The sequence below is a fragment of the Sinohyriopsis cumingii genome, unplaced genomic scaffold (assembly GCF_028554795.1).
Source record: "Sinohyriopsis cumingii isolate HCF-2022 unplaced genomic scaffold, ASM2855479v2 utg000127l, whole genome shotgun sequence".
Classification (NCBI taxonomy): domain Eukaryota; kingdom Metazoa; phylum Mollusca; class Bivalvia; order Unionida; family Unionidae; genus Sinohyriopsis; species Sinohyriopsis cumingii.
In genome coordinates this window covers 5,402,664-5,428,920 of record NW_028315871.1, presented here as the reverse complement: position 1 = coordinate 5,428,920, position 26,257 = coordinate 5,402,664, and the positions used below count along the sequence as shown (strand labels likewise).

The window sequence follows — 26,257 nt, the reverse complement described above, 5'->3', positions numbered from 1 at the left end:
GAAATAGAAAAATTCATATACAAGTTATCTTGACAATGAAATGATGTTCACAGTGATAAGACAGGGCATGGCATACATTAACTTTCTTTTATATGATATCAATGTAGGTACTATAATGAGTTGATAAAAACCCAGAGGTTAATTCTGTTTTCCTTGTCACTGCAAGTATTTGTTCTTAGAGCCTGCTTCATTAGCTATTACATTGTTGACCCACAGAGCCAGATTTTACTAGATGCTTTTTGTGTTTTGATTTTGTTGGTTTTGTCAGCACCATTATAACCAAATACTTTTCCCAAGGACACACCAAAGTGGTTAGCCCAATGCTGGCTTGAGCAGACTGTCAAAGCTTGAATGTTAGGATTACGAGTCTGATTCTCTATGAAATGAGCCATCACAGGTTGCTTTACTAGATGAAATTACATACATACATACATACATACACACACTTGTGCGCATGCACGCACACACACAGAGACAGACATACATAGATACCTACATACATACAAACATATATTATTTCCCATGCACAGTTACAACACACTTACATAAATGCATACATAGCCAATAATGATACAGACAGAATATTGTGAATTTCTTGTACTTGGAATTGTTGTAAGATTGCATGTTCAAGTACAAAGTGTTACAAAGTGTGGAAAGTAAAAAATACAATGAAGTTATAATGTCCTGAACATCTAATTGGGACAGTTATATATATATATATATATATATATATATATATATATATATATATATATATATATATATATAATCTGTCTTCCCCAATTGTTTTTGCTTAATTGTACTCAAATGTTTTTATTTTCAAAATCTAAATCTGAAAAGACCACATCCAGGTGACCCTGCACAGCTACAAGGGAACAGCTGCAGAATCACATATCAACAGGTTTCTCTTTGTAGCAATTACAGTCAATTGGATTCCAACAAACTCACATTAATAATCTGAAATATGATAGCCTTCATGTCCTCCAGGGCAGTAATTGGGTTTCTCATAAAAGGCAAACTGATATCATTTTGCCTGGTCATTTCTGAAACTCCATCCTTAGTGAAGTGACATAGGGGGTCCCTTCTATGATGCAAGTCTGAGAGGGATCACACCAATAAACAGCAGAGCCAAATGGCACAGAAAGATAAGTGGGGGATAAAAGACATTTTTGTTTTGAAAGATGTTTTGATGACAGAAAAGAAGATACTTCAGATATCTGCAACAGCAGTCAGACAACATACAAAGGTGTGTTTTCAATTCGCTTGGCTGCCTTGTCATCTTTATGTTTCATACACAATAACATTTATAAGTGTTCAATTGATCAAATGAAGTGAGTTCACCCAATATATGACCAGGGCTGCTAGATTTTAAGTTTGTAGGGTTTTCGTGACTTTTAACTTTTCTTTTATTCCACCTCCTTTATTTGATTCAAAAGACATAATTAACATGATAATACAAAGGAGACCAGCTTTTAATTCAGTGCAACAATACAACAGATACTTCCAGAAGTCAGTTATCAAAACACGGTCGACACTTAATTAGGTTTTCAGAGAAATGCTAGCGGCCATAGCTGTTATGGTAGATTGATGCATTTTACATTTAATTACAAGAGGACACGTTGCATTTATGATGATTACACTAAAAAGGAACTAAAAGATAGAACGAGAACACTAATTTCAATTGATGAAAAATTATTTAATTTGTATTTATTTATTAAAGTACTGTCTCCACTCAGTGTGAGTGACATTTTCATTGATCAAAATTTCCTTACATAACGTTAATTGCAGTGTGCTTGGAATGTCGTATGGAAAGAAAATTTAAAATATTGTATGACCTATTTTTAAATTTGATAATTCATAGTGCTGATTAAAATTCTAGGTCATATCTACCTTTTTCAACGATAAAGTGAGCAATACATCAAAGTTTCCATTACCAATTTTGATCATAATTTGCTTAAAGTTCAACAAAGGGATCAATTTTTGGGGTATGATCTGGTTTAAAAAATGGGATCCATGCCTGACCCCACGTTATAAGCAGGTTTGCAAGTTATCAGGGCGTGAGTTATCAAGGGAGCAGTGTACTTTGTTAGCTTAATTCCAAATGCACACTTATTATTAAGCTTATATTTATGCAAATAAATATTAGTGATTATTCGGCATGATTCTGACTGACTACATTAAATTCCATTGTACAATTCAATAAAATCAATAATGCCTAACAAGTATCCCAATGATATGTATCTTTATGCTGATGTAAAGGTTACAGAGGTTTACTCATTCATGTAGTGGGTCTATGAGTCTTTTGCCTTTAGGAGATTTGTAACGAAGAATTCAACATTTATATGCTTTAAAGTGTATGTTATCCTTAATTATTTTATCTTCAGTTTTTATGCAGTTGGTTTTTAGATCAGTAACAAATTCATTTTTTTCTATCTTTGATTGCAGGAAGGAAAAGGATCAGAAGGCACAGACCAAGAGTTAGCTCTTGTTGAATGCACCCACAAATTTTTGTATCTGGCCTTTTTTCAGACAAAAACACTTATTTTGTAAAGAACCAATAGCTAAAGTCCAAAATGAGAAATTGGCATACAGCAAAATGTCAGTGAAGCTTGATAGAAAAGGCAAACATATTATAGATACAGCTTATCTAGCATGTAAATTGTTTGGACATGTCACCAGAGATATAATTTCAATTAAAAATATTAACAAGTGGCTGGAAACTAGAGAAAGAAATTATTTAAAATAAGTCTAACAATCTTGGCACTGTGGCACAAAACTGCAAAATTGATATTAATCATATGACAAAAGTAAATTGCTGTATGATCTGTGTGATTTATTTTCCTTTTGAGACCGGTTTGATTCTTTCAAGACATCACAGTTTTGAGCAAAATTTACAAACTTTTTCAATCTTTAATGCTAAAATATGAAACTTAAGACATAATCTCTATAGGAAGTATTTTGTACTATTTTGTGAAGACAGTATATGCACACTTGTTACTGTTTGCTTCTTTACAAAGATATGATTGCGCTATTATAACCATTAGGGCTGTTCCATTTAAACATACATGGTACCCAGGGAAGGCAGTTTTTTAAAAATATACGCCAGGGTACTTTGATTTCAACGAGTTCATATTAAAATGATAAGAAATTTCTAAATTGCGTCTGTGGGTTGAGTACCCCACTTTAAAAGTGCCTTCCCTTTGTCCCATGTATATTTTAATGGAACAGCCCTTACTATCTAGAACAATGTTCATTATTCAGTTTAAAGTGACACACTTGTTAGGTATCTATCTGTGCATTTATCATAGAAAGTAGGCTTATCATGGTCTTCAGGATGACAAACTTGATGTAGGGGTGACATCTTTCTTTGTATCCAGATAGTATTTCAAAATAAAAGCTATAACTAGTCACATTTAACATTAGCACCTCTTGGTATAAGCAAATATCAAATGATATGTAAATGTATTCAGGAATCACCTTAAATTTAATTAGGTATTGGGTATGTTTGGCAATATAGTGATATTATCACATTCATATACACATTTACTGGGAGCACACAAAATATCAAATATGTCTTCATTTGCATCATCACCTGAACATATTTTTCCAGTAGTCAAAACAAGCATTTCAAGCTGAAAAAGTTGCTGTTGTAATTGTTGTTTTGTTTATAAAATATACATTCTTATTGTATCTTTTCTGAAGGGTAAATCAATTGTACCTCAAAGTTGAATGAGAACTATGTCATTATTTTTGTCCATCTTGATTAATCTTATCAATAAAAGTGGACTTATTTTTGTGACCTCTTCATATGTCTGTCATTGCTATGTCATACACATTTCAGACACTGTGTATTGACATTACTATAACACATTTTAACTACTGTGTTTGTGTTCTTTGAAAGCTAAAAGGAACATCACTGAAAGTTTCCACTGAATAGTTCAGTGTAAATCTAACTTTTTAAGCTCTATCATTAGGTAAGGAAATTTTCAATGGTTCTTTCATAACACTAAAGTTGCTGCAATATTAATAGTATGCCTTTTTGACATGGACTCCCATTTTCATTAAAATGTGTCAGAAAATAATAATCATTGTGCTTTGATCTGGGATAGAAATTTTCCCCTTGGGATTACAAATCTGCATCAAACACTCAGCACAGCCTTGTGTACCACTTCAAATTCTGAGCCAAGGATGGAATTTTCATAGTCTACAAAGAGGCATATGATGGATTCTGTTATTACTACCATGGACAGTCTCCACTTGAGAAGGTAGTACAGTTCATAATCAGTAGAGTAATATAAGTATATAAAAAGCATATACAACTAATATTAAACAAAAATTCAAGTCATATAGGAATAACAACACATCATATTTTATATTCTGGAGACAGTGTAAGGCATAGATCTAGTAATTTTACATCAGATATTTTAAACAACCAATGAATATTATCTGTTACCATGGAAATAGGGTAATGTTGCTACTTGTGCTTTGGAATTAACGATGTAGTATTTTTACTACACCAGGTTTTGCAAATCAAATAAGTTAGTGTTACACTGTTAAATGGAAATAGGGTGATACAACTAAATGAACAATGTAGTATTATCTCTACATCAAGTTTTGGAGATAAAGACAATCAGTTTTACAATGTGACCTAGAAATAAAGTAATCTTACTACACATATTTGGTGAGTGACAATGTAGCATGTTACTACATCATATTTTGGAGATCACAGACTCTGCTTTACAATATCACATCGAAATAGGGTAATATTACTACATGGGTTTGGTGGAGAGCTGTGTAGTATTGTTACTACATCAGGCTTTGGCATCACAAAATCAGTGCCTAGAAATAGGGTATTGATACTACATGGGTTTGGTGGAGAGCTATGTAGTATTGTTACTAGATCAGGCTTTGGGATCACAAAATCAGTGTCTAGAAATAGGGTATTGTTACTACATGGGTTTGGTGGAGAGCCATGTAGTATTGTTGCTACATCAGGCTTTAGAGATCACAAAATCAGTGGTGGGAAATAGGGTATTGTTAATGCATATGTTTGGGAATTAACCATGTAGTATTGTTAGTAGTACGTTTACTAGTACAACATGATTCACTTTACAACTTCTTGTGCTTCTTCTTATTAAACTTGATATTGTTCATACAAGGTTTAAAATTCCTTTAAAAAGGACAAGCAAGCAATTCCTTTTTTATTCTGACAGCCATAGTCAATTGCAAAATTTTCTTTTGAGGACACCAATCTGGTAGGACTGGCAACCTTCAAGGTTAGCCCCTTTTATTCCCAAAAATTAAAATGAATTTTTATATATCGCTGTTTTTTTAGTCTGTTTTTGTGTGTAAACATTCAAAAGAATTTGGTAAAAATTTAATTTTGAGTAGCATTCATTAATTAATATTTTTGATGGATGCATATTTGTATATATCCTTGGAGGGATAACACATTCTGCTTCCTGACCTTAACGATTTGGCTCATACTCACTTTCATATAGTTTTTCACCTTAGGCTGATTTCCTTGCCAATTTCTCTAACTGTGATCTTTTGCCATATATCTGTTATTATCTGGTGTTTGCTTGCATATATTGCACTATCTTGTTATGTTGCAATGTTTATATTTGTTCAGACAGGCTGTAAAAGGTCAGATCTTTGCATTTAGTTGTCTTTATTTCTTGTAGTATCTTATTAAGAAAAGAAGAAATAGTTGGACTTGATGCTGTTCTTCCAGTTCCCCATAAGACAGTTGGGTGCCTTTTGGCTGCCTGCTGCTGGTAAGGTGTTTCCTCCCTCCAGTCAAGTCTTGCTTTGGTCATAGGTTTTGAGTCTTCCCAGGATCATCCTCCAGTAACTATACTAGCTGCCATATATAGCCTATAATGCATTGAACCAAAAAAAATCAAATCCAAACCTGAATGGAAATGGTACCAGTCTGATATCCAATGTGACCACTATGGCAGCCACCTTGAAAATCTTCTCATTACTTATTTCAAAACATAGTCATATCAGCAATGTTTTCACCAGAAGACTACTTATGGCATCTTGTTGGTCCAAAATTACAGTGGTGTCTGTCTGATGTCCGTTTTGTAATGCATGATAACCGTCTTGAAAATCTTGTTATTGTTTCTATTTCTGAACAGAAAGTTATGTCAGATGGGGTTTCACTGGAAGACTTGTAATGAAGTCAAGTTGGAACAAATAAAATGCTGATTGTACAATGTCCAGTATGGTATTCACAGTAGTCATCATGAAAATCTTATTATTGCTAACCCTCCTTGATGAATAGTAACACAATGCTTCTTGTGATATCTATTTGGATATCTAGATTTGACCTCCAATATGGCCACAATCTTGGCTATCTGAAAATTCTTGTACTCCGCAATGAAATGTCATATTCTCCACTAAATTAAAGTAGTGCTGATTGGACCTTGAAAATCTTTTGTCTGTTCCTTTCAGATTGACAGTCATATTGACATGGGGTTTTCATCACAAAATTGTGTATGGTGTTTACTTCATTATAAAAGGTGTTGATCAGCTGATGTCAAATAGAGGTACCAATCCTAGCTTTGTTGAAACTCTTGTTATCACTGTTCTTCCTGAATAGATGGTTGTATTCGCATGAGGTTTAACAAAAGAGATTTCCTAATGATGTTTATTTTTACCTAAATGAAAATTACGCTGATATTACATATATTTGATTTAATTTATATTTAATTTAATTTGTGTTTGATTTGATTTGATTGTTTGTGGGTTTGGGAATCTTTTTATTTTCTTTACATGTCAATGTAAAGTCATGGTGTTTACTGGTAATTTGATATTTTCCAGAAAATTCAGTTTGACCTGAGTTTTCTTTAGATACCTAATAATAGAAACACTTGTTTCTATTTTTGACATAGTTCCTGGCCTTGATTGAGGGTCAAGTAAACAACTTTTTTCATGGAGTAAAATGATTGGTTCTTATCAAGGAGCTAGGTGACTTTTACATTGTAAACATGATCATGTCATCCTCTATTTCACAATTAGGCATTTCCGAAATTGTGAAATACTTAGTATTAACAGTGATGTTTAGAGAGAGAGAGAAATCTCAAAGTCTGGGCTTTTACACACTTGATGTCAAGTTGTTTTCTTCTGTTGTGACCAGAATTGAAGTGTTGAAGATTTTGAGTTTTTTAGTTATATGTTAATTTTCCTCCAGATTGTTATGACTCATGAAGATTAATTCATTTCTCTGGAAATATTATTGTATTCATACAGAATTCTTGAACAAGGACATTTCTTGAAAATTTTATTTCGATTTCCAAAACCGGAGGATAAATTATTGTGTTTGTGCAAGAAACTGTAGACTTCAACACAGTACAGTACTCCAGGGTTGATGTAATGGCTGTCTACATCGTTGGACATCATGAGAGATATCTGGTGCACCTCCATATTGTTGCTTGCTACAGTGAGCACATTTGAGTTTACCTATGGCCTTTAGCCCCTTGTTATGTAGAGTCTTTCAGCTTTAACAACCCATATAATTATTATTTCATTGCTGTTTACTATTTTTGCAACAACATGTGTTGTAACAGTTTTTTGTTGCAATCTAGCCAAACAGTCAAATGTGTAATTCGAATCTCCCCTTGAACTTTTCATTGCCATAAACACAGTGGGCTGCCATCATGCAGAAGATCCCATGTAATTCCATGACACATGATCTTTGTTATTAGAATAGGCTTCATGAGCAGGTCATAATGGCATATTCATGATGATCAGTAGATTCTCAAATGGGATTTGGTTTGTAGATGCTGCATCCCTGGCTAATAATTTTGCACATGAAGTCATCTTATTTTATTTTGATTTTTGATGTCATGATGTAGCATGAACACTAGAAGCCAAAATTTAAGAAAAACAAATACTAGAAAATTGTCAGTATCATTCCTAAGACTTCAGAAGTGTTGCTCTTACAGTGGCCATCTTGAATAAACAAACATTCATTTTACAGGTCATCCACGGACAGATTTTCGATCACCTCCAGTGACCAAGGTTTATAGCAAGCGGTATGGAAATGCAAGTATGAGCTACACAGTGATATCACTCCCAGAACCAATATTTAACTGGAGTTTTGTTGGAAATGGAAGTGAGAACAGATCATGGCTACCTGCCTCTGCAACCAAGTATGACAGTGGATTACAGTCTGTGTTGATGTTCCAAAACATTAGTATCAATGACTTTGGATTTTACAAAGTCATAGCAAAAAATATGTTTCCTTCATCGGCTGTAGAAGTGTTTCAGCTGATACTGGCAGGTAAGTTAACTTTGTTACATTCTTTATTTCTGAAAGAGTTTTCCATATTGATTTATTTAGCATATTCCATTTTCATCCTCAGATGAAAGACTGGTATAGAACTTTAGTCTGTACCGCAGTTGTCACAAAAATGTGGTTTTAACTTTTCCTATCAGAATAATTTTAAAAAATCTTTGCGATTTTATGTAATAAACATATTTGTTTTTTACTCTGTTAACAGTTAGGTATCTGGGACATTTACAGTTCATGATTTTGCTCAACTAGTCACAGGCTAGAAGAGCTTATGTGATGGCCTGGTCATCTGTTGTGTGGTCTGACACCCATCAGCATAAGGTCACCTGTTGTCTGGTCCAGTACCCATTAGCATAATGTCACCTGTTGTCTGGTCTGGTACCCATTAGCATAAGGTCACCTGTTGTCTGGTCCAGCACCCATCAGCATAAAGCCCTACAACATACCCTGATTTTTTGGACAAGGTATGCTACAAAAACATTGATACCACATGCATGGACATAATAAGGTACCTCAAACAAATTAACATACATGGCAACATATAAATACAACCACAAGTAATTATAATAATAATTAATAGAAGGGCTAAAACAGTAAGGTAAGACTGCTAGCTGAAGTGCATGCCCATGGTTGTTGTTGTTGTTGTTGTGTGTGTATGTTGTTTTTTCCCGCATGTAGGCATGCAGCTAACACAAGACTAACCATCATGGTCTGAGAAAAACAACACATATATTCCCATAACTATGTATACATATTATAAAGGTGGCAAACCCCCTCCATCAGGCCCAGATACACACGACAACAAGAGCAGTAAAATATAAATAAGCACAAAAAATTCTTAGGCCCCAACCATCTTAAGACTATAAGGTGACCTAAGCCCAGTCATCATGGCCCACACACAAGGTGGAACTAAATAAAGAACAACAACACAATCCCCAATTATTAACACGACATGTAAATCCAACACTGATACTCAGACCAAACATGCTAATTTATACAACAAAAAGGGGCACAATATACCTTCCAAATTCAATATAGCTATTAAACAAAGAGTCATGGTGATAAAAGACCAGTCGCAAACATCAAGATCTAAGGCAATGGAAGTCAAGTCGAAGCAGAACAGCAAACTCTAGCAAAACAGCAAAACACTACAACAGCATGAAGAAGAAAGAAAGAGGGTAACACAGAATGGAGGAGTAAAGAAGAAAATGGACATCGACTTTCAAATTGGCAATTTATGAGGTTCTTCCTTTGGCTATTGAAGACCTCTTTTGATACAAGCTCTATCCCCACAACCCTAACTCAATCCTAGTATACCACCATCAAAAGTAAAAACCGAAAGTAAACACAGCATGACCCAAACATGTATAGGGTGCCTGACACCCAGTAGATTGACAACATTTCAGAAGATCAAAAGTGTGCACCACATTCAAACTTTAACTAAAAATAGTAATGAAATTACACAACTCAAAGGATTAGGAAAATTACACAAGTGGCTTACACACCATTTAAATAGATTTTTGTTTACTAGTACAACTGGACTTGATTTGATCTTACATGCATTGCTGTTTCTGGGCGTACAGCTTCCCTGTGGCGTTTGGCGTCCTGCAGGCCCCTTGCCTTCTTTCCTCGGCTGGACACGTTCATGAATTAAACAGTGCGACATTTGCACATAAAAGCAGGACTGTAGTGGCTCCATTATTATAGTCCTGATTAGTTGAAAATCTCGACCTTCGAGACTTAACCAGTCATGAAAGCACTAGTTGCATAGGCGACTTAAATCCTTTAATTGATTGATTGAGCATAAGGTCATCTGTCGTGTGGTCTGATGCCCAGCAGCATAAGGTCACATGTTGTCTGGTCCAGTACCCATCGGAATAAGGTCATCTGTTGTCTGGTCTGGTACCCATCAGCATAAAGGCACCTGTTGTCTGGTCCAGTACCCATCAGCGTAAGGTCATCTGTTGTCTGGTCTGACACCCATCAGCATAAGGTCACCTGTTGTCTGGTCCAGCACCCATCAGCATAAGGTCATCTCTTGTCTGGTCTGGCACCCATCAGCATAAGGTCACCTAATGTGTGGTCTGACATCCATCAGCACAAAATTTGCTGTGATGTCTAGTTGGTCCTGAATTAACCTTGTGGACATCTCAATCTTATAGTGGTTATCTTGTGTTATGTATATGTGTATTTTGTGTTTAATTTTTGTCCATGATTGTATATTGTAAGAATTGTTTTGTAAACAGCGTATTGCATAACTAAATTTTTTCATGATTGTACAATAGATTCTACATTAAGATAGTGTAAACATGTTAACGTGTCCTTTCCACTTTAGAAGGTTCTAGAATGTTTACCTGCTTTTGGTCTTGTCTGTAAGTTATCGATAGATTGTTACTAATGTTTAGTTCAAGGTCTATTTTTTTCTTCAGAAATACAGGTTGTTCTAGAAGCAGACATGTTTATGAATTTGACCAATATCCAGGTTCTCTTATTGTCTTATGTTTTTATATAAAGTTAATTCAGATTAGAATTATTCATTCCTGTCTTAACATTTGTCTAGTTGAATCAGTCTTTTAGTTGTGTTAACTGTAATTGAGAGGTTTTATATATTTAAAGTTTGCACTGGAATTACAAAGTGATCCTTGACTTTAGGACTAAGTTTTTGTTTTAATTATTGTGAGTTCTTTTAAGGACATTCTGGATTATATCATTGTGATACATCAAGACTGTTGATACTTTAACACATTCAGTGCTGTTGGCACATCAGCACATTCAGGATTGGAATTCACTTGGAACATTATCTACTTATGCTAAAACTTTTAGGACTATGTGTTATAATTCACAACACTGATTGTTAATATTACATTTTTACTTGGCAGTTTCTCCTTTTTACTATAACTTAGTTTAAGACAGATTTGTAGCACTTGAAAATCTTGATATTGCTACTGCTACTGAACAGTCAACATTGGGGTTTTATTTAAAGACTTTATACAATGTCTGGTTGGTAAAATGGTGTTGATATTGCATACAGTATCTTTCTTTTTTTATCACTGCTCCATCTAGTCATATCAACAAGGGGTTTTGGTGTGCTGAAGTTTCTCAAGAACATTGGAGATGATTTCAATATTTGGGTGTTGAAAAGAATAAACTGTTTAATCTACAGACCAGTCAGCCCTTACAATTTTGCTGTAAGTCTTACGGAAATGGCCTTTAAAATACATACTTTCAGAATCAAAGCACACATTATGGAAATACAACTGTTTGTGATAAAATCTGGAAACTGGCTTGTCCTTGTTTGATTCACAGCTAAGTTTCATGTTAGATACAGTGTAGTTGGTCAGGAACCAAACTACCTTTATCAGATAATCTCAGACACTTTAGACTGTGTGTATTTTTTATGCAAAATGTCTGCACGAAGAAGCCAGTGCTTATTAGTTTTCAAAATTTTGTCCAACAAGTGACATAAGGATGAAAGGGACAGTATACCTTGTAAAAAGTTGTAATAGTGCAGAAGAATAGAAGGGAATTATTCAGATGAGTGGGGGCAAGTAGGCAAGGCAACAGTAGTATTTAGTGGACTTGTGTTGATTTCATTATGTTACATGATGGGAAAGATGATCGATTGCCATTGCCACCACCCACATGAATTTTTTTAAGAATTACAGAAAGTTCAGAGATATCAAGAAGCCACTGACCTCCATAGAGTTTGGAACTGCATTTTGTGAAACTGTACTGGAGGTACTTAAGGTTCAACTAAACTTGACAAACTTTTTAGTTGAACATGTTGTTTACCATAGCTCCATCAGTCTTGAAACACACTTCTGGACTTTTAAATGCATGTTTTCCAGCTTGACAATATCAGTACATAACATTTTGTTGCATCTTACTGAAAACTGGTCCTATGTATGGAGAAAAAATATATTGACTGCCTTGCTTAGAAGGTCTTGTTAGGGTTTACAGGTCTATATCTAGGATTCCTGGAAATTTTTCATCCTTTAGTGTGTCAGTTCCTGATGTCGACTCTTGTTTATGTTTACAGGTCATAGACTTTATGCAGTCACATATCGTCCATCATCCATTATCATATGATTCTTATTGCCATTCCTCTTAAACTGTTGGGAAGGTTGCCATGAAACTACAGCTTGTACTCTTCACTAGGACTGCTTTTGTGTCCATCCTGATAATCTTGTCCTACTCCCGAACTGATTGTCATGTCAACATATGGCTTTTAATAAAGGACTTTGTATGATGCTCAATTGGTCCGAAATTAAACTGGTGCTTCTCAGATGTTAAGTATGACCATCCTGATATCCACATTGAAAATCTTCTGGCTGATCATAAAAATGGGTGGCCCCATGTGGCCAAGTGATCTAAGGTGCTTGCCTTTACAGATTACTGACATCTCACCTCATTCAGTGTGTATCCAAGTCCTAGCATGGGTATGTGAGAACTCTTGCCAGTAGCTTCTCATGAGTCATAACTTCTTCGAATGGTATTTCCAGGTTTTTCCTCCACAAGATATAATGGCAGTCATTAAACACAAAAAAAGAAATACAACAAATACAAATGGTAATCTGAAGATGAACCATGCTGGGAATCAGACATTTTGGATTTTCTATGTTGCCTGTATTTTGAATGCGCATTTTTAAAACTTCCTTGATGGAAGGTTCAAAATATACCTTAATGCTTATTCCAGGGCACACTGTGCCAATCAAATTTAACAACTTTTCATGTCATGCTTGAAGAACCCAGATATGTAAACAGTTGCATATCTGAAGAAAACAAAGAATGGTAAAATAAAAAATTTATACTTCGCCTATCACATTTTTCATAACTCTTTGGTGGGATTTCTCATGCATCACTATTCTCCATGTGCACAAATGCATACAAATTCTGCACAATTCATGCAACTGCACACCCTGTGACAGCATCACTGTTTAAGTACTTTACATATCAATTAATGACTTCTGCATGAAGTTTCTCTGTTGCTTCCTGGTTGTCACACAGGGAATAAGCTACATTAATTTCTGATTGGTTATTGTTTAATATGGACCGGAACAAGCAATAACTACCACTGAGAGTTCATTGTAACATATTTCACCATCACTGACTGAAGAGAAACATCTGCTCTCTTTCATAAATAATGGTGGCAAATCACAATGACCACAGACAGTGTTGACAGTAATGCTACTGGTCTATTTACATGGCAGATGGCGTCACAACAAAGGGTTTCGGCCCCATGTCATGTATTCATAGTGTTTCAGGATAACACCCGAGTTAATTCACAAACACGAAACCCAATGGTCATAGATACTGTCTAGGTTATTGAAGTTTCTCTGAGAATAATTGGACATCAAGAACCATCCGAAGAAGTGTTATTGAATTTCGAAAACAATCATGTTGCACGTGTGTATCATCGGTTGATGACATTCATGGTTCTTGATCAGAATGCTGATTCTGATTTGCAGATATCTCAGCAGGATTTCACATTGTTTTATCTATTACTTCTTGCTGGAACACTTGGATTTGTTCAGGCAATCAGTTGTCAGTGTTCACTTCTGAGCTCATGTGGCATGTCCAACCGTTATTGCTAATTACAGAGCAATCGCAGTTATTCTCTCAGACAAAGTAATGCTGCTCGAAGGCATTGGTTGATGAATGAAAGTGATTGATGCACCAGTGGAAAATATGTAATCTGATTGCAAAGCAACTGGATTGCAAGTGATCCTTGCAAAGCAGTTTGATCATTCAGAATGCTGTATGAATGTCATATCGCGTGAATGTTACTCGGATTCCTGGTTAGATTAATGAATTACAACAGGTATCAGCGTAGATTTCTAGAATAAAAAAATTACTGAAATCAGCAGCTTTGTAAGGCCCAAATAAACTACTGCTGACTCAATGTCAGCTCAAGTACTGTAGTAATGCCAAGAAATCAAAGACTGGCAGGCAACTTGATCTTTCTGTTGTTGCCATTAAAGACTTAGGAAAAAACAAGTATATTTCCACTTCTTGCAGCTATACCAGCACTGATTGCCACTGCTGTGCCAGCTGTTGCAAAACAGCTGCACTTGATGCTCTTGGAACTGCTGCTGGGATGGCAGTGAAGAAAGCGACAGGACATGGTCTAAAGACCTCAAAAAAAAAGAAAGCAGAGCAGGGTATAAGACTGTCAGAAACATCCTACTCATGGTACGCAATATACACAGTTGCATCCGGATCAGCAAAAAGACAACTCCTTCAAACATAGCACTCAGTTCACCAGGGTGTACAGGCTGTCTGTGTTTAGCGCTGCATGATTTAGAATATTTACCACATTTCCATGACGTTGTTCCACTGATAGATTTTCCAGAACTGTCAGTTGTGTTAAATCAAAATGCAGAGGAAATATTCATACTGGAACCAGCAACAACATATTGGTAGTGTCTGAAGATTGTTGCAAAAACACCTCAATTAATTACTTGGCATTAATATATTGAGAGACATTCACCATCTCACACAATCCTACAGGTTTGAACAAGTGAGTCTGTGGCAGGCGTCACTGAAAAATATCATCGATGAGCACGCAGCAAAAAAATAAAATACCTCAGATGCATCTTTGACAGTGACATTGTTGTATACGTGTCATCGGCTTTATTCACTGGAACAGTGGCGTTACTCAGCACATTATCAGCCACATACATGTTAGCACAAGTGATACTAATTGGTGTCTCCATTATGCCAGAAGTTTATGATATTCTTAATATCATAGCAAAGATAAATTACACAGACACACAATGCTGCTATCAGCAGCAATGCAAACACATGCACAGCTTTCATTTTTGATATCAGTGGGATTGAATGTAATATCAGATCAAGAATTTACATCGATGATTAATATTTATCATGACACTCGCAGCTCATAGATAAAACAAAGTGCTTGCACTACGGGTGTTAACCTCATGGAATGTTGAAACACTTGGTGTTCGACGGAGTGCAATCGCTAGCAATTGCAGCACTCCGGATGCTAACATTCAATTAGAATCAGTGTAAATAATAATGACAGATCATAAAACTTGAGCACATTTCACTAGTGAACTACTAGAATAAACTGCTGCTTTTACAACACCACCAACAAACATGATGATATCATGATGTAAACAGAACCAGAATTTGATATTAGTTTCCCTACGCCAATAAAGGTGTCAAACAGCCGTACTCTTGTAATTGTGCCTGCACAACTATGAGTCTATAATAGTTGGCCAAATATCAGATCAAAGTCATTTGGTGGATTATCAGCAAATAATTCATTGGTATTCTTGTATAAAAATAAACCCAATGGAATGTTGTCAGCATTCCAACAGGAAGATATCAAATAGAACAAACCAATGATGAGTATCAACGCAGAATTAAATCTAATACTGGGTGAGAATAAAAAATCAGTATAATGGTACACAAGCCAACATTATCTGCCACCATAGAAATTTAAACGCCAGATTACACCATTGATATATTTAATTCATCGATTAGAACTGTACTTGGATGGTCATTGGTAGCACCACTGCAACCACTACCAACACCAGGGCCACAGAAATCCAACTTTACCTCAGAAAGACACGAGTTTATAATAGAAACTGAAGACAAGGATCTTTGGGAATGAGGGGTTTATTTGAAAAGGATATGCAATACAGATGGCATCCAACCCATGGTGATAGCATGACTTACAACGATGAAGAATTTGAAGAAGGGTCTGTGTTGAGCATGTAGGTGACTTACAGCAACTATTTTCCAGATATGTAAATGAATACCCAATGAATACCTATGACAGCTGATCATTGCAACAATAGCACATCTAAACAGAGCAAGGGCTCACACTGATCTTTATTGCGAAATTATTGTAGAATCTATTATTTATCGGATTAAACAAGGAGACACATCATTGTATGTGGAGTCATTTCTTGATCACTAAAAAATCAGGAAAGCTGAATTAACATCGACATTTAAGTTACCAGGGTTTGACCAGGAAGTGACAAATAAAGCTGTCAATGATATTATCAATGATTATCTTGCATCGATCATTGAGGCATGAAGAAAAATTCCATCTCAGATCTGCAGATTACACACAAACACAACAATGGCATTGATGATGGGAAAATGGCATATATCACTGGACATAATCAATATCACATCAGTGGTATCTGTGAACATAGCTTGTGATGCCATCGATGGCATTTATCAGGCAGATCTTGGAAAATGCAAGCAGGTGCAACAAGGATATATTCTTTAATCGTTTACCCCTGAGGTTCTCCCTGGTTGTTTGTATTAGTACCTGTTAATCCTGTTTATTTATGATGTCATAATCCATCATTGTCTCGGATACATTTCAGACGGATAGATCAAAATTGAAATCTTCTTGATTCATGTCGAGAAGAGATATCACTGAGATTGTATGGGCGAGACAGACACTAGATTGTGAAACGATCCAACACAGAATGCTAGCATTCTAACATTCCATCATAGGACCATTCACAGTATAGTTATCCACGGACCAATGGTCCAATGTATGGTCCCATTGGTCCACCAAACAGTGTTTCATAAGTAAAAAAAAGATGCTTTATTAGTGTCCAGACTGTAGAAGGCTAGTGTTGGAATGTTTTATGTTCTGAACGCAGAGCATTCTGCCATAAACAGTCCAACTATCCACCATACAGAGTTTCAGATTGTAAAAAAAATACTATTTTTTTTGCTGTCCATGGATCGTTAAATCACTAGCAATTTATGATCCACAAGATCGCTTACAATCTGACAATATTTTATTGTCCACACCATGTTTTTAATACTCAGAATGCAGAACTTTCAATGTCATGATGGAACATTTCACATTATGCTCACTCAGATTCACTAGGACGTTCAGACTGAAGATTACTAGCGATCTCACGTTCTGACATAAATTTATTTAACTGTCCTTTGCACAGTCCCAGAACTGCCAACTCTTTTGATTTTGCTGTAAGTCTTACAAAAATTACCCTTAAGTACAGACTTACAGCATACTAACAAAAACTACAGAAAAATAATAATTGCCAAAAAATCTGGATAATTGGTTCATCCTTGTTTTATTTCGATCTGGGTTTCATCTTAGATTTATTGAAGTTAGTCAGGGAGCCAGACTGACTTTACAGCAGCACCACAGACACTTGAAACTGCACCTATTTGTTCATGTGAATTGTCTGCATGATCAAACTGTTGATTTTAGAAATTTTGAAAACGGCATCCAGAAGGAGACGCATTTTTAAGATGAAATTGAAAATAAGCTTCTAGAAAAGTGTTAATAATCAAAACTGAAGAATAAAAAGGAGTATTTAGATTCTTGCGAATAAAAGCTGGAAAGGACACAATTGCGTTTATTGGACATCACATGCCAATTTGAGTATGGTGGGAAATATGATTGCCATCGTCATGAAATGGAAAAGAATTTCCAAGAATTATGTAAAGTTGAGAGATAGCAACAAGCCATTGAGCTGCATAGGGCGTGGAACTAGAGTTAATGCAACTGTACTAGTGGTAAATAAAGTACGCATACTTTACAGACTTTTCAGTTGAACATATGTTTATCTTCAATGCGTCAAACTTTTAATTACATTTTCCAGTTATTGATATTTTGTTACACCTTACTGAAAACTGGTCAATCTTATGGAAAAAAATCAACTGCCTTACTGAGATGGACTCGTCAGGGTTGGCAGGTCTGCATTCCAACAATCGTTTGTTTCATATGCCTGAGACAATTCCAATTTTTTCTTCCATTGCCCTTGCAAGTGGAATGAATTGCTGAAGTTGTGTCTCATCAGTGACATTAGCAAGAGACATTCTTATTGCCCACTGGAGTAATTTGATGAACCTGTACTCAGATGCAAGTGTACATCTTCCTTCGAATTTTCATTCTTATAATGTTTCAAAATCATGTGATTTTTTCAGCGTTGAGTTGGTCATTAACTTGTATACCCGTGTTATGTAATTTTTCAATCGCAGAAATAATCACATTCATATTTTCATAATTCCTTATATAATATAAATATTTCTTTAAGTGATTAATTTGTTAGCACAAAAGGAGTTGCATTGGTCAGGGTGGTGCCCGCTGACACGTATTTCCCAGGGATTGGGCATACTGCTTGCCATAAGCTGAGTTGTCGCATATTATTTCTGTCCAGCAGGTGTCAGTTCTAATTAGCATTAATTTATGCATAGATACTACTCCCTTGTGAATCCCTAGATTGTCAAACGACATTATGGCAGGTTCAGAGGGCAATTTAAGTGACCTGACTTCCTGCAGGAATTATGTACGCACAGTGAAGTAATTGACACCTATCAGTATTTCACCAAGTTAGATTTCAAATTATACTCACAACCACCATCCCCTAAGCTCAGCTGTCTCCTATTTATATAAAAAATAATTTTCTTTCATCATTGGTGTGATTCATACCTATACTGATTGCCCACCATTGTGTTTGGCAGTTAGATGCTCTACTGATTGTGCCATGTTGCTACTTTCAATATCATATTCTCTGACGTTTTGTATATGTACAATTACACACTGCTGGAACAAAAATGACGTAATCTACCCCCCTTATTCAGGTATAGAAATGTCTGCTGTGTCATTGTTTGGCAAGTTTAACAATTAAATAAAACAGCTTGCATTTTCATACCAAATATGGGCTATTTCATGTCCTGTTTAACGAATTACTAACTATAAGACCAATCCATTTATCAAAGATTGATGTTATTATAGCAATAGGTTACGTGTGCGGCATGAAATGGCCTGATGTTTAGCTATACTGATGAAAAAAAATCGAAGCCCTTTCATTACCAAAATACCTAATCCCCCATGGGGATATATGATATGTTTAATATATAGGCATACAAAATCAGCAGCCAGATGGCAAGAAATCAATGTCATGCAGTCATGGATTTGATCAATTTGTGACACTGTCTGGTGAACTTTATCACATGGAATTTCTTCATGGTCAGCTGACCAAGGTTTCATTAAGATACACTGATGACACAAGTGTCATAGAACAGTAACTGTGTAATTGTTTCACTGTGCCATTGGTCATTACCCATTTGCTCAGCAAAAATTTTTATTGATGCCAACACCTCAAGAAATTCTCAAAGACGTTCAGTGTTCATGTATCGAATATGGGCACAGCGGTTTCTGGAACACCAAATATGACTACAGCAACATCATCTTGGTTGATACAGTTGCATGTTATCCCAGAAACTTTCTTGGGATGGGCAAATGTAGGCAGTATTTTGAGAGATTTGGGCATCCAGCACATGAGATGAATCGAGATGCGTTAAATGGTCCACTGCTGGTCGATTTCCTTGGAAATCCTATTGATCTTACAGGGTTTGCTGATGTTGAGTCATTCAAAATTTGCTGAGAATATTCATCTTGTCATTGTTGTCATTGTCATTTTAACAAAGCGAATCTGGACATAAATGCGATGGACAGTTGTGCAAAGAATAGGCATGGCTGGGTGCCAGTAGTGCTACTGAGATATTATATGCACAATGCCAAGATATTGTTATCACTGACACTGAGTGAAGCAGTAATTTCATACAGATAGCAAACTGAGGTTTGGTTGCTGAGCATGGAAGACAGTGATGGCAAGGATATATCAGTTGCCAAGGTTATGGGTCGAAAAGTCATTGGTAAATTTATGCTTGGAGCTTAGTCGGGTAATAGACGGCGTTGTACAAGTTTGATCATTGACAACACAGAACTTTATTTATAATTGCCAATACTACAAATAAAGGTATATTTGTGAGCAGAGAATTTGTAAATCTCCCAGATGGAACCAAGCTAGGTACTATTATCAGCTGCTATGATGGTGATTTTCCATAGTTTACTCATTTAAGATCTTCGCTTATATGTCAATAAACCTGCTATTGATGATCAACCGATTTCATAAGGAAGCTGTCAGACTTGCCACGGACTAATTTTATATCAGCAAATCAAACATAATGCTGCTAGATAAACTTCCAGCAGGCGATGCTCAATAGGGGCATTGGCAAATAAAGAACGAGATGATACTTGATTATTCAGAGCCTGCAGATTATAAACCTGTTCCCAGGTATTACAAAAAATAGACAATTGTCTAAGCCATCATTTGTGCCATCAGTGAATCATATCTTGTATTGTGAGTAAAAATGGTTTTTCTTAATGGCCATGGTGGTTTTCAAAAAACTACATGAGCTTCAAGATTATTTAGGGATTCAGACATGGTAGTACTAACCCTAACTCACCAACTTGCCATGGAGATGAAAGAGAGAGGTGTTAAGTCTCATACTTATAACAGTTTCTTTTGATGGCATGGTGATGCATTGACTCCATTAGGGATGGGTGAAAAATATATTCTAAAATCATCATCCAGGATGCGGTATGCACAGTATCTAAAGATACTTTAAAAATGTTTCTTGATTGGTTATCACCGAAATCAATGGTGATTATCATGTGCGGCAGTAATGGTCAACCACCACCCTTTGTCCGAGAATCACTACAAAGTTAGCTGAAAGATTCCGTAGATAGTTGGTTGAAAGAATCTGTAGATTATTACAAAGAAAAGCTATATGACCACTGATGAATTGCTGAGAGAGCTAAAAGCGCTAATACGACTGCAACCTTGCAAGACTAAATGCAAGATTATGTGTGCTGTAATTCCAGAGATGAAGATTGATGAATTCTAGAACTTATGTCTGCCTAGCGATCTCACAGTCGCATCCTGGAAAATCATTCATGATTCACTTCAGTGTAAATTAGTTCACTTCGTAAGGAGAAATATCCAGATCTTCGGGTGCCTTTGTGTTATCGCCCAGCAGATCCCCATTGACAGAATATTAATGTTGAGATTCCCAGTGCACTAGCAAGCGATGGATCGCCAGTGAAACAGAAACTCGTTCTTAATGATGTTGTTGTCCCTGTGAAGGCTGTTGAGAGCTTGGACTCGGGGATATGCTATAATGATTAGTTTCTCTTAGGGACTAGCAGTTGCAGATACTAATGTCTGGATTGTTGATGCTTGCATGGAATGGTCAGATTTAGTGTATTTTGCAGTATTGAGGGTTACAAAAATGTCTTGGCTATGGAGAATTATTGTAGACAGTTCCAAGATGGCTGTGGAAGGTAATCAATTTCAGAATTTGAGAAAAAAATTATCTGGTTATCAGCAAAATGATGAAAAGCACAAATGAGTTTGATCTTGATGTTGACTTTATCATCGAGTTGAAAAAATGACAAAACAATCAGTGTACATGTGAAAATGTGATGCTGACTTGCCTTGAGTGCATATGATGTAACCAGTGCCATGATGCGGTAATGAATCCATGCTGGTGGTAACTGAGTATCTTCAGGAATTACTTGTAATATTTCAATGACAAATCCACATTGAGGAGCTGTTGAATCTAGTCTGTAAATTGCAGGCCTACCGTAGATCTTATCACTCTGGAAATTTTATTTAGTTACACTCCAAATAGGATCAGTTGTTCTTTTTCCACCACCTTCAAGTTGACCAGGTTCTTATAAATACCTGACAGTAACATTACTGAGTACTGGTGAGGAAGAGTCGTGTCGCTGGTGCACATGCATGCTCTCTGGTATGTGTTCTTCGCAGTCATATTGATGGGCTTCATAGAAATTCCATGAGTGACTTCATTGTTTAATGTGGTTATCATGTGAGGTAGTCTTGCAACCCATTCACGAGATCGGCCCTTGCTCAGTAATTCCTCAATGTATTGATGCCCAAACAGTTGCTCAGCAAGTGTTCGAATAAATCGCTCAATGATTGCCTGATTGAGATGTAATGCAGTTTATCTTTGTCTGATTTTCACATTGTGTTGTTTCATCAGAGATGTTACTCTGTCAAGAAATTCTTTGCCAGGATCAACCAGTAGCAACTGTGGCCATCACAGGCCGCCTTATGGCCCAGGTCCTCATTGATGAATTCGTTCAAATGAATCTGCAACTTCAGTTGCTGTTTTTGTTGATACGTATGTTCATCTTTGTATCTGCTGGCAATATTGAGGACCATCAACACTTAATTTATCATTTTTTGATATTTGCCAGTTATAATAGTATCATGTGGCAAAAATAAAATTTCTGCCTTATGAACTATGTTGGGCATGCTAACATCAAACCATCTGCACTGAATCATTTAAGGCGGTGGTATATAAATTTGCCATATTGCCTGTCGGGACAAACAATCTGTGGCAACACCACATGACAGACCTGCTGCATCAGCGAGTTTGCTCATTGCCATTCTACCCCTCCAGTATCCTTTTCGGATATAATAAATTGACTCCACTGTTTTAATTATGGACAATTAATTGCTGGCCCCTTTGGCTGACTTTTTAAACTCATTGCCAATTTTATCAGCCAATTGGTGAGGGATTCTCTTACAGATTTTTTTTCACATACATCAACATACATCAACGTTTGTGAGTCAACTTTACATCTGCAATATGTTGTTGTAGATCTCAAGTTTTATACATGACATCATGAACATGGCACGCTTGATCAATCACATTCACTGGATATTCTTCTGGTTCTGGTTGATTTTCATCATTGAAATCAAGTGAAGTTCCAGGACCACAATAATCATATAACAGAAGATGTTTCTCAACAGGATACTTAGCCCATTGAGTTCCTGGCAATATCCTGAGTGCAGCAGCGATATCACCACCACGTCTCATTTGCGAAAGTGACATTTTTATTTTTTGTACCATATTTAACACACAAGCCAGTAAATGCATGTCAATGATTCTTTGTCAGTGTTGTTGTTAATTTGTTGGTATTGGTGAAACTATTGACTTTTCTACAATGCCAGAGCAAGAACCAGTCAGGCACCATCCTGCATTGTCAAATTTCATTTGAGGAATTATTATCGGACCATCTGGGTGCAAACTGGCACCACGATCGGTCTGCTCTTATGATATAAAAGATGTTCTTATAAAGGGCATGGTAAGATTGGAAAAATAAATGTAGTGGCAAGCTGCTAACTTCTATCATTGTAGCCATTTGTAACTTTATACAAGGAGACCAGCTATGATAAAAGCCACTACCACCAAATACACCACAAATTCCAAGAAAGCAGTGAAAGAACTATTGAAAGAACACAACAAACGGCAACAAAACTTCAGCTCCTGCAATATTAAATAATAGAAGGAAGTTCTTAAAAGTCAAACAAGTCAACAATTCAAAAGATTGCCAACAAGACTTCCTGGAGGACCCAGGGACACAAGGAAAATAAAAACAGTCATAATAGCTTCAATCCATCTACAGAAAAACAAAGCAACCAAAGTGTAATTTACATAAGACATCCTTAGCCCCAACAAAATTGGAAATTGTACAAGTTGAAGGTACTTGTATGTTTAGAGCTATAAGCTTTGCAATTTCAGGAAGCAAAGAGAACTACAGCAATGGCCATAATAGTATTGTCAGGAATATATGCTCCACAATGGTTACTAAAAAGCTGAGCAATTACCTCTACAACAAGGCAAATAAATATTTACAGGACAGTAATATGGAGTCAAATACTGTGTGAGCAACTGATGCCGAAATTATGGGTTTAGCATCACTGTTATCCACAGACATTTATGTGTAAAGTGCTAGTGGATCAAATTCCAAAGGAGTTAAGAAGTTTGATTGGTTGAGGTACCCAACATCCATTCCCTTGGACTCTTTCACTCAGTCTGGAGTTTATTTACAAAACCTTGCAGATGATCATTTTATTGTAGTGTTAGGTTGCTAAGATGAAGCATAAACATTAATTAAAAGTTGTTTCTTATTCCATGTAAGTGAATTTTGAAATTTTATTAGTCTGAAATTGTAATCTGTATTAATGTAAAGGCTCTTTCGAAATAAACCTTATGTGAGAGGTTGTTAAGTGAACCATTACATGTATTTCATCTTTCGAAATAAACCTTATGTGAGAGGTTGTTAAGTGAACCATTACATGTATTTTATTTCACATGTGAACCTTACGTGGATTAGGATAGAATCTGTTAGTGAAAAGTAGTCAATTGGTTGTAGTAGGGAAAGAATCAGCTAGCTAATTCTGCCTCTCCCACCTGCATTTATAAGTGACCCTTTATATGTATGATATTTCACTTGTAGGCTGTATTACCAAAGAGCCCATCAAGGAAAAAAAAGTATTTGGTTGTAGGGGAGAAATAATTAGCTGATTCTGTCCCCCTCCCCATTGTTAAGTGACCCATAACATGTATTTCACATATGGGCATTAAGTCTAGAGTCCATTAATGAAAAGAAATTGATTGTCTGGGTAAGGGGTAAAAAATAATTTGAAGGGGAAACTACCGTATTTGCAGCCTATAAGGTGATACTTTTTATCAGAAAATCTTAGCTTCGTCTTATACTCCGAATGGACTTGTATATGGATTATGTCATCTGAATCGCTTTATCATATTTTTCATATAGAAAATAATTCTCCAAGAGTATGAAAAAAAATGTGCAAAAAACATTTCATTTTGGGGAAGAGATCGTGCATGAACAAATACAGGATTCCACAATGAGTATTTTAAACAATTACATGATCATCTGTATTAAAAATTAACATAGATGAGATGTAACTGCGCTAAAGCAGCATGCACGAGCTATGTACGTTGTTTGTAATATAATGTAGTTGTTTAAATTTAATTACATATATGTGTGTTAGAATTTACACGTTAGAAGATTACTAACCATGACAAAGAAATATTTCATCACAATTTTATTCTTGCACCTAATAATCAGATAATATGTATGCCCCATTGAGAGACAGACAGATGTCTTCACTTAACTGGTGTCTGATTTTACTTGTGTACAGGTGCAGTACCATATTTCATTACCAGTTATTATTATATGCTCATTGTTTTCCCCGTTAACTTTACATTGTCAGAATTGTTCAGTATTCCCTGATACTGAATGTGCTCGACAATACATATATAGCATTCACGTGCATAAAGGAACTAGTTTCTATTGTAAACAAACAATGACGCAGACGCCAGCACTTTTGATTTGTACACAAATCATGTACACTCGCATAAGATGCTCTTTATGTTGTGGTTGTTTAAATTTGTTTCTGAATGAACTAAAACAGATGTTTCGTGGACTGCCACTTACCAGCTGTTTTGGCACATTCCACGTTGATACAATGTTTGGATTTAGGCTAGCTACATTATATAAAAGATGGAAGATAAGGTCCTTACAAATAAAATACAAGTGACAAGGCATATACTGTCTTCTTTAGCTGGTGATAAGAATGGCAAAATAAAATATACTTACAGTTTTACATCCTGAATTTCCTCAAAATGTATTTTCTTAATTCTGCAAATCCGAATTACATGAGCCATGTCATCGGTTTTCAATCTGGATTACACATTTTGAAATTGTGCTGTAATTTCAATGATAAGTGCAATTGCATCCTCCTTACTATACTCAAAATGAAATAATCATTAAATTCCATAGCATCTTTTTGGTAATTGCAATTGAAAGACTTATATTTTTCCCACATTATGATTTCAGACATTCAATGACAGAAACAGAAACACATTTACAGACGTAAACACGCTTCTCCCACGCCACTTCAGTCCGATGTATTTCATGTATAATTTGCACAGATGAATCCAGTCCAAAATCACAAACTTTTGTTGAATCGAAACACTAAAATATATTCATTCGAGATCAAATGGAACAGTTGTTGCAATGCACATTCATTCACAATATGACTGCAAATTTCAATTTTAACTAGACACGCCATTTTATTTTGAAAGTTATGTCAAGTGTGCAACTAAGTTCAAATTTATCTGGGTGGAGTTATGTGCGTATTAATAATGATGTCATTGTGTAATGACAAATCTGCACTTGTGTATTTAGTTTGGAATATGGCATTCATTTATTTACGTTGTTTCTTGTAGTGTATCTTGTTT

General features: G+C 35.8%; 1 protein-coding gene across 1 annotated transcript in view; it reads left to right on the top strand.

The window, feature by feature from the left end:
- The window catches only part of LOC149774861 (neural cell adhesion molecule 2-like), a 125,516-nt gene that overhangs the window by 71,324 nt on the left and 27,935 nt on the right, over positions 1–26,257 (top strand). The window contains exon 7 of the mRNA XM_089944669.1: positions 7,988–8,290. Coding sequence (XP_089800795.1) covers positions 7,988–8,290 — 303 coding nt within the window. The remainder of the gene's footprint in view (positions 1–7,987; positions 8,291–26,257) is intronic.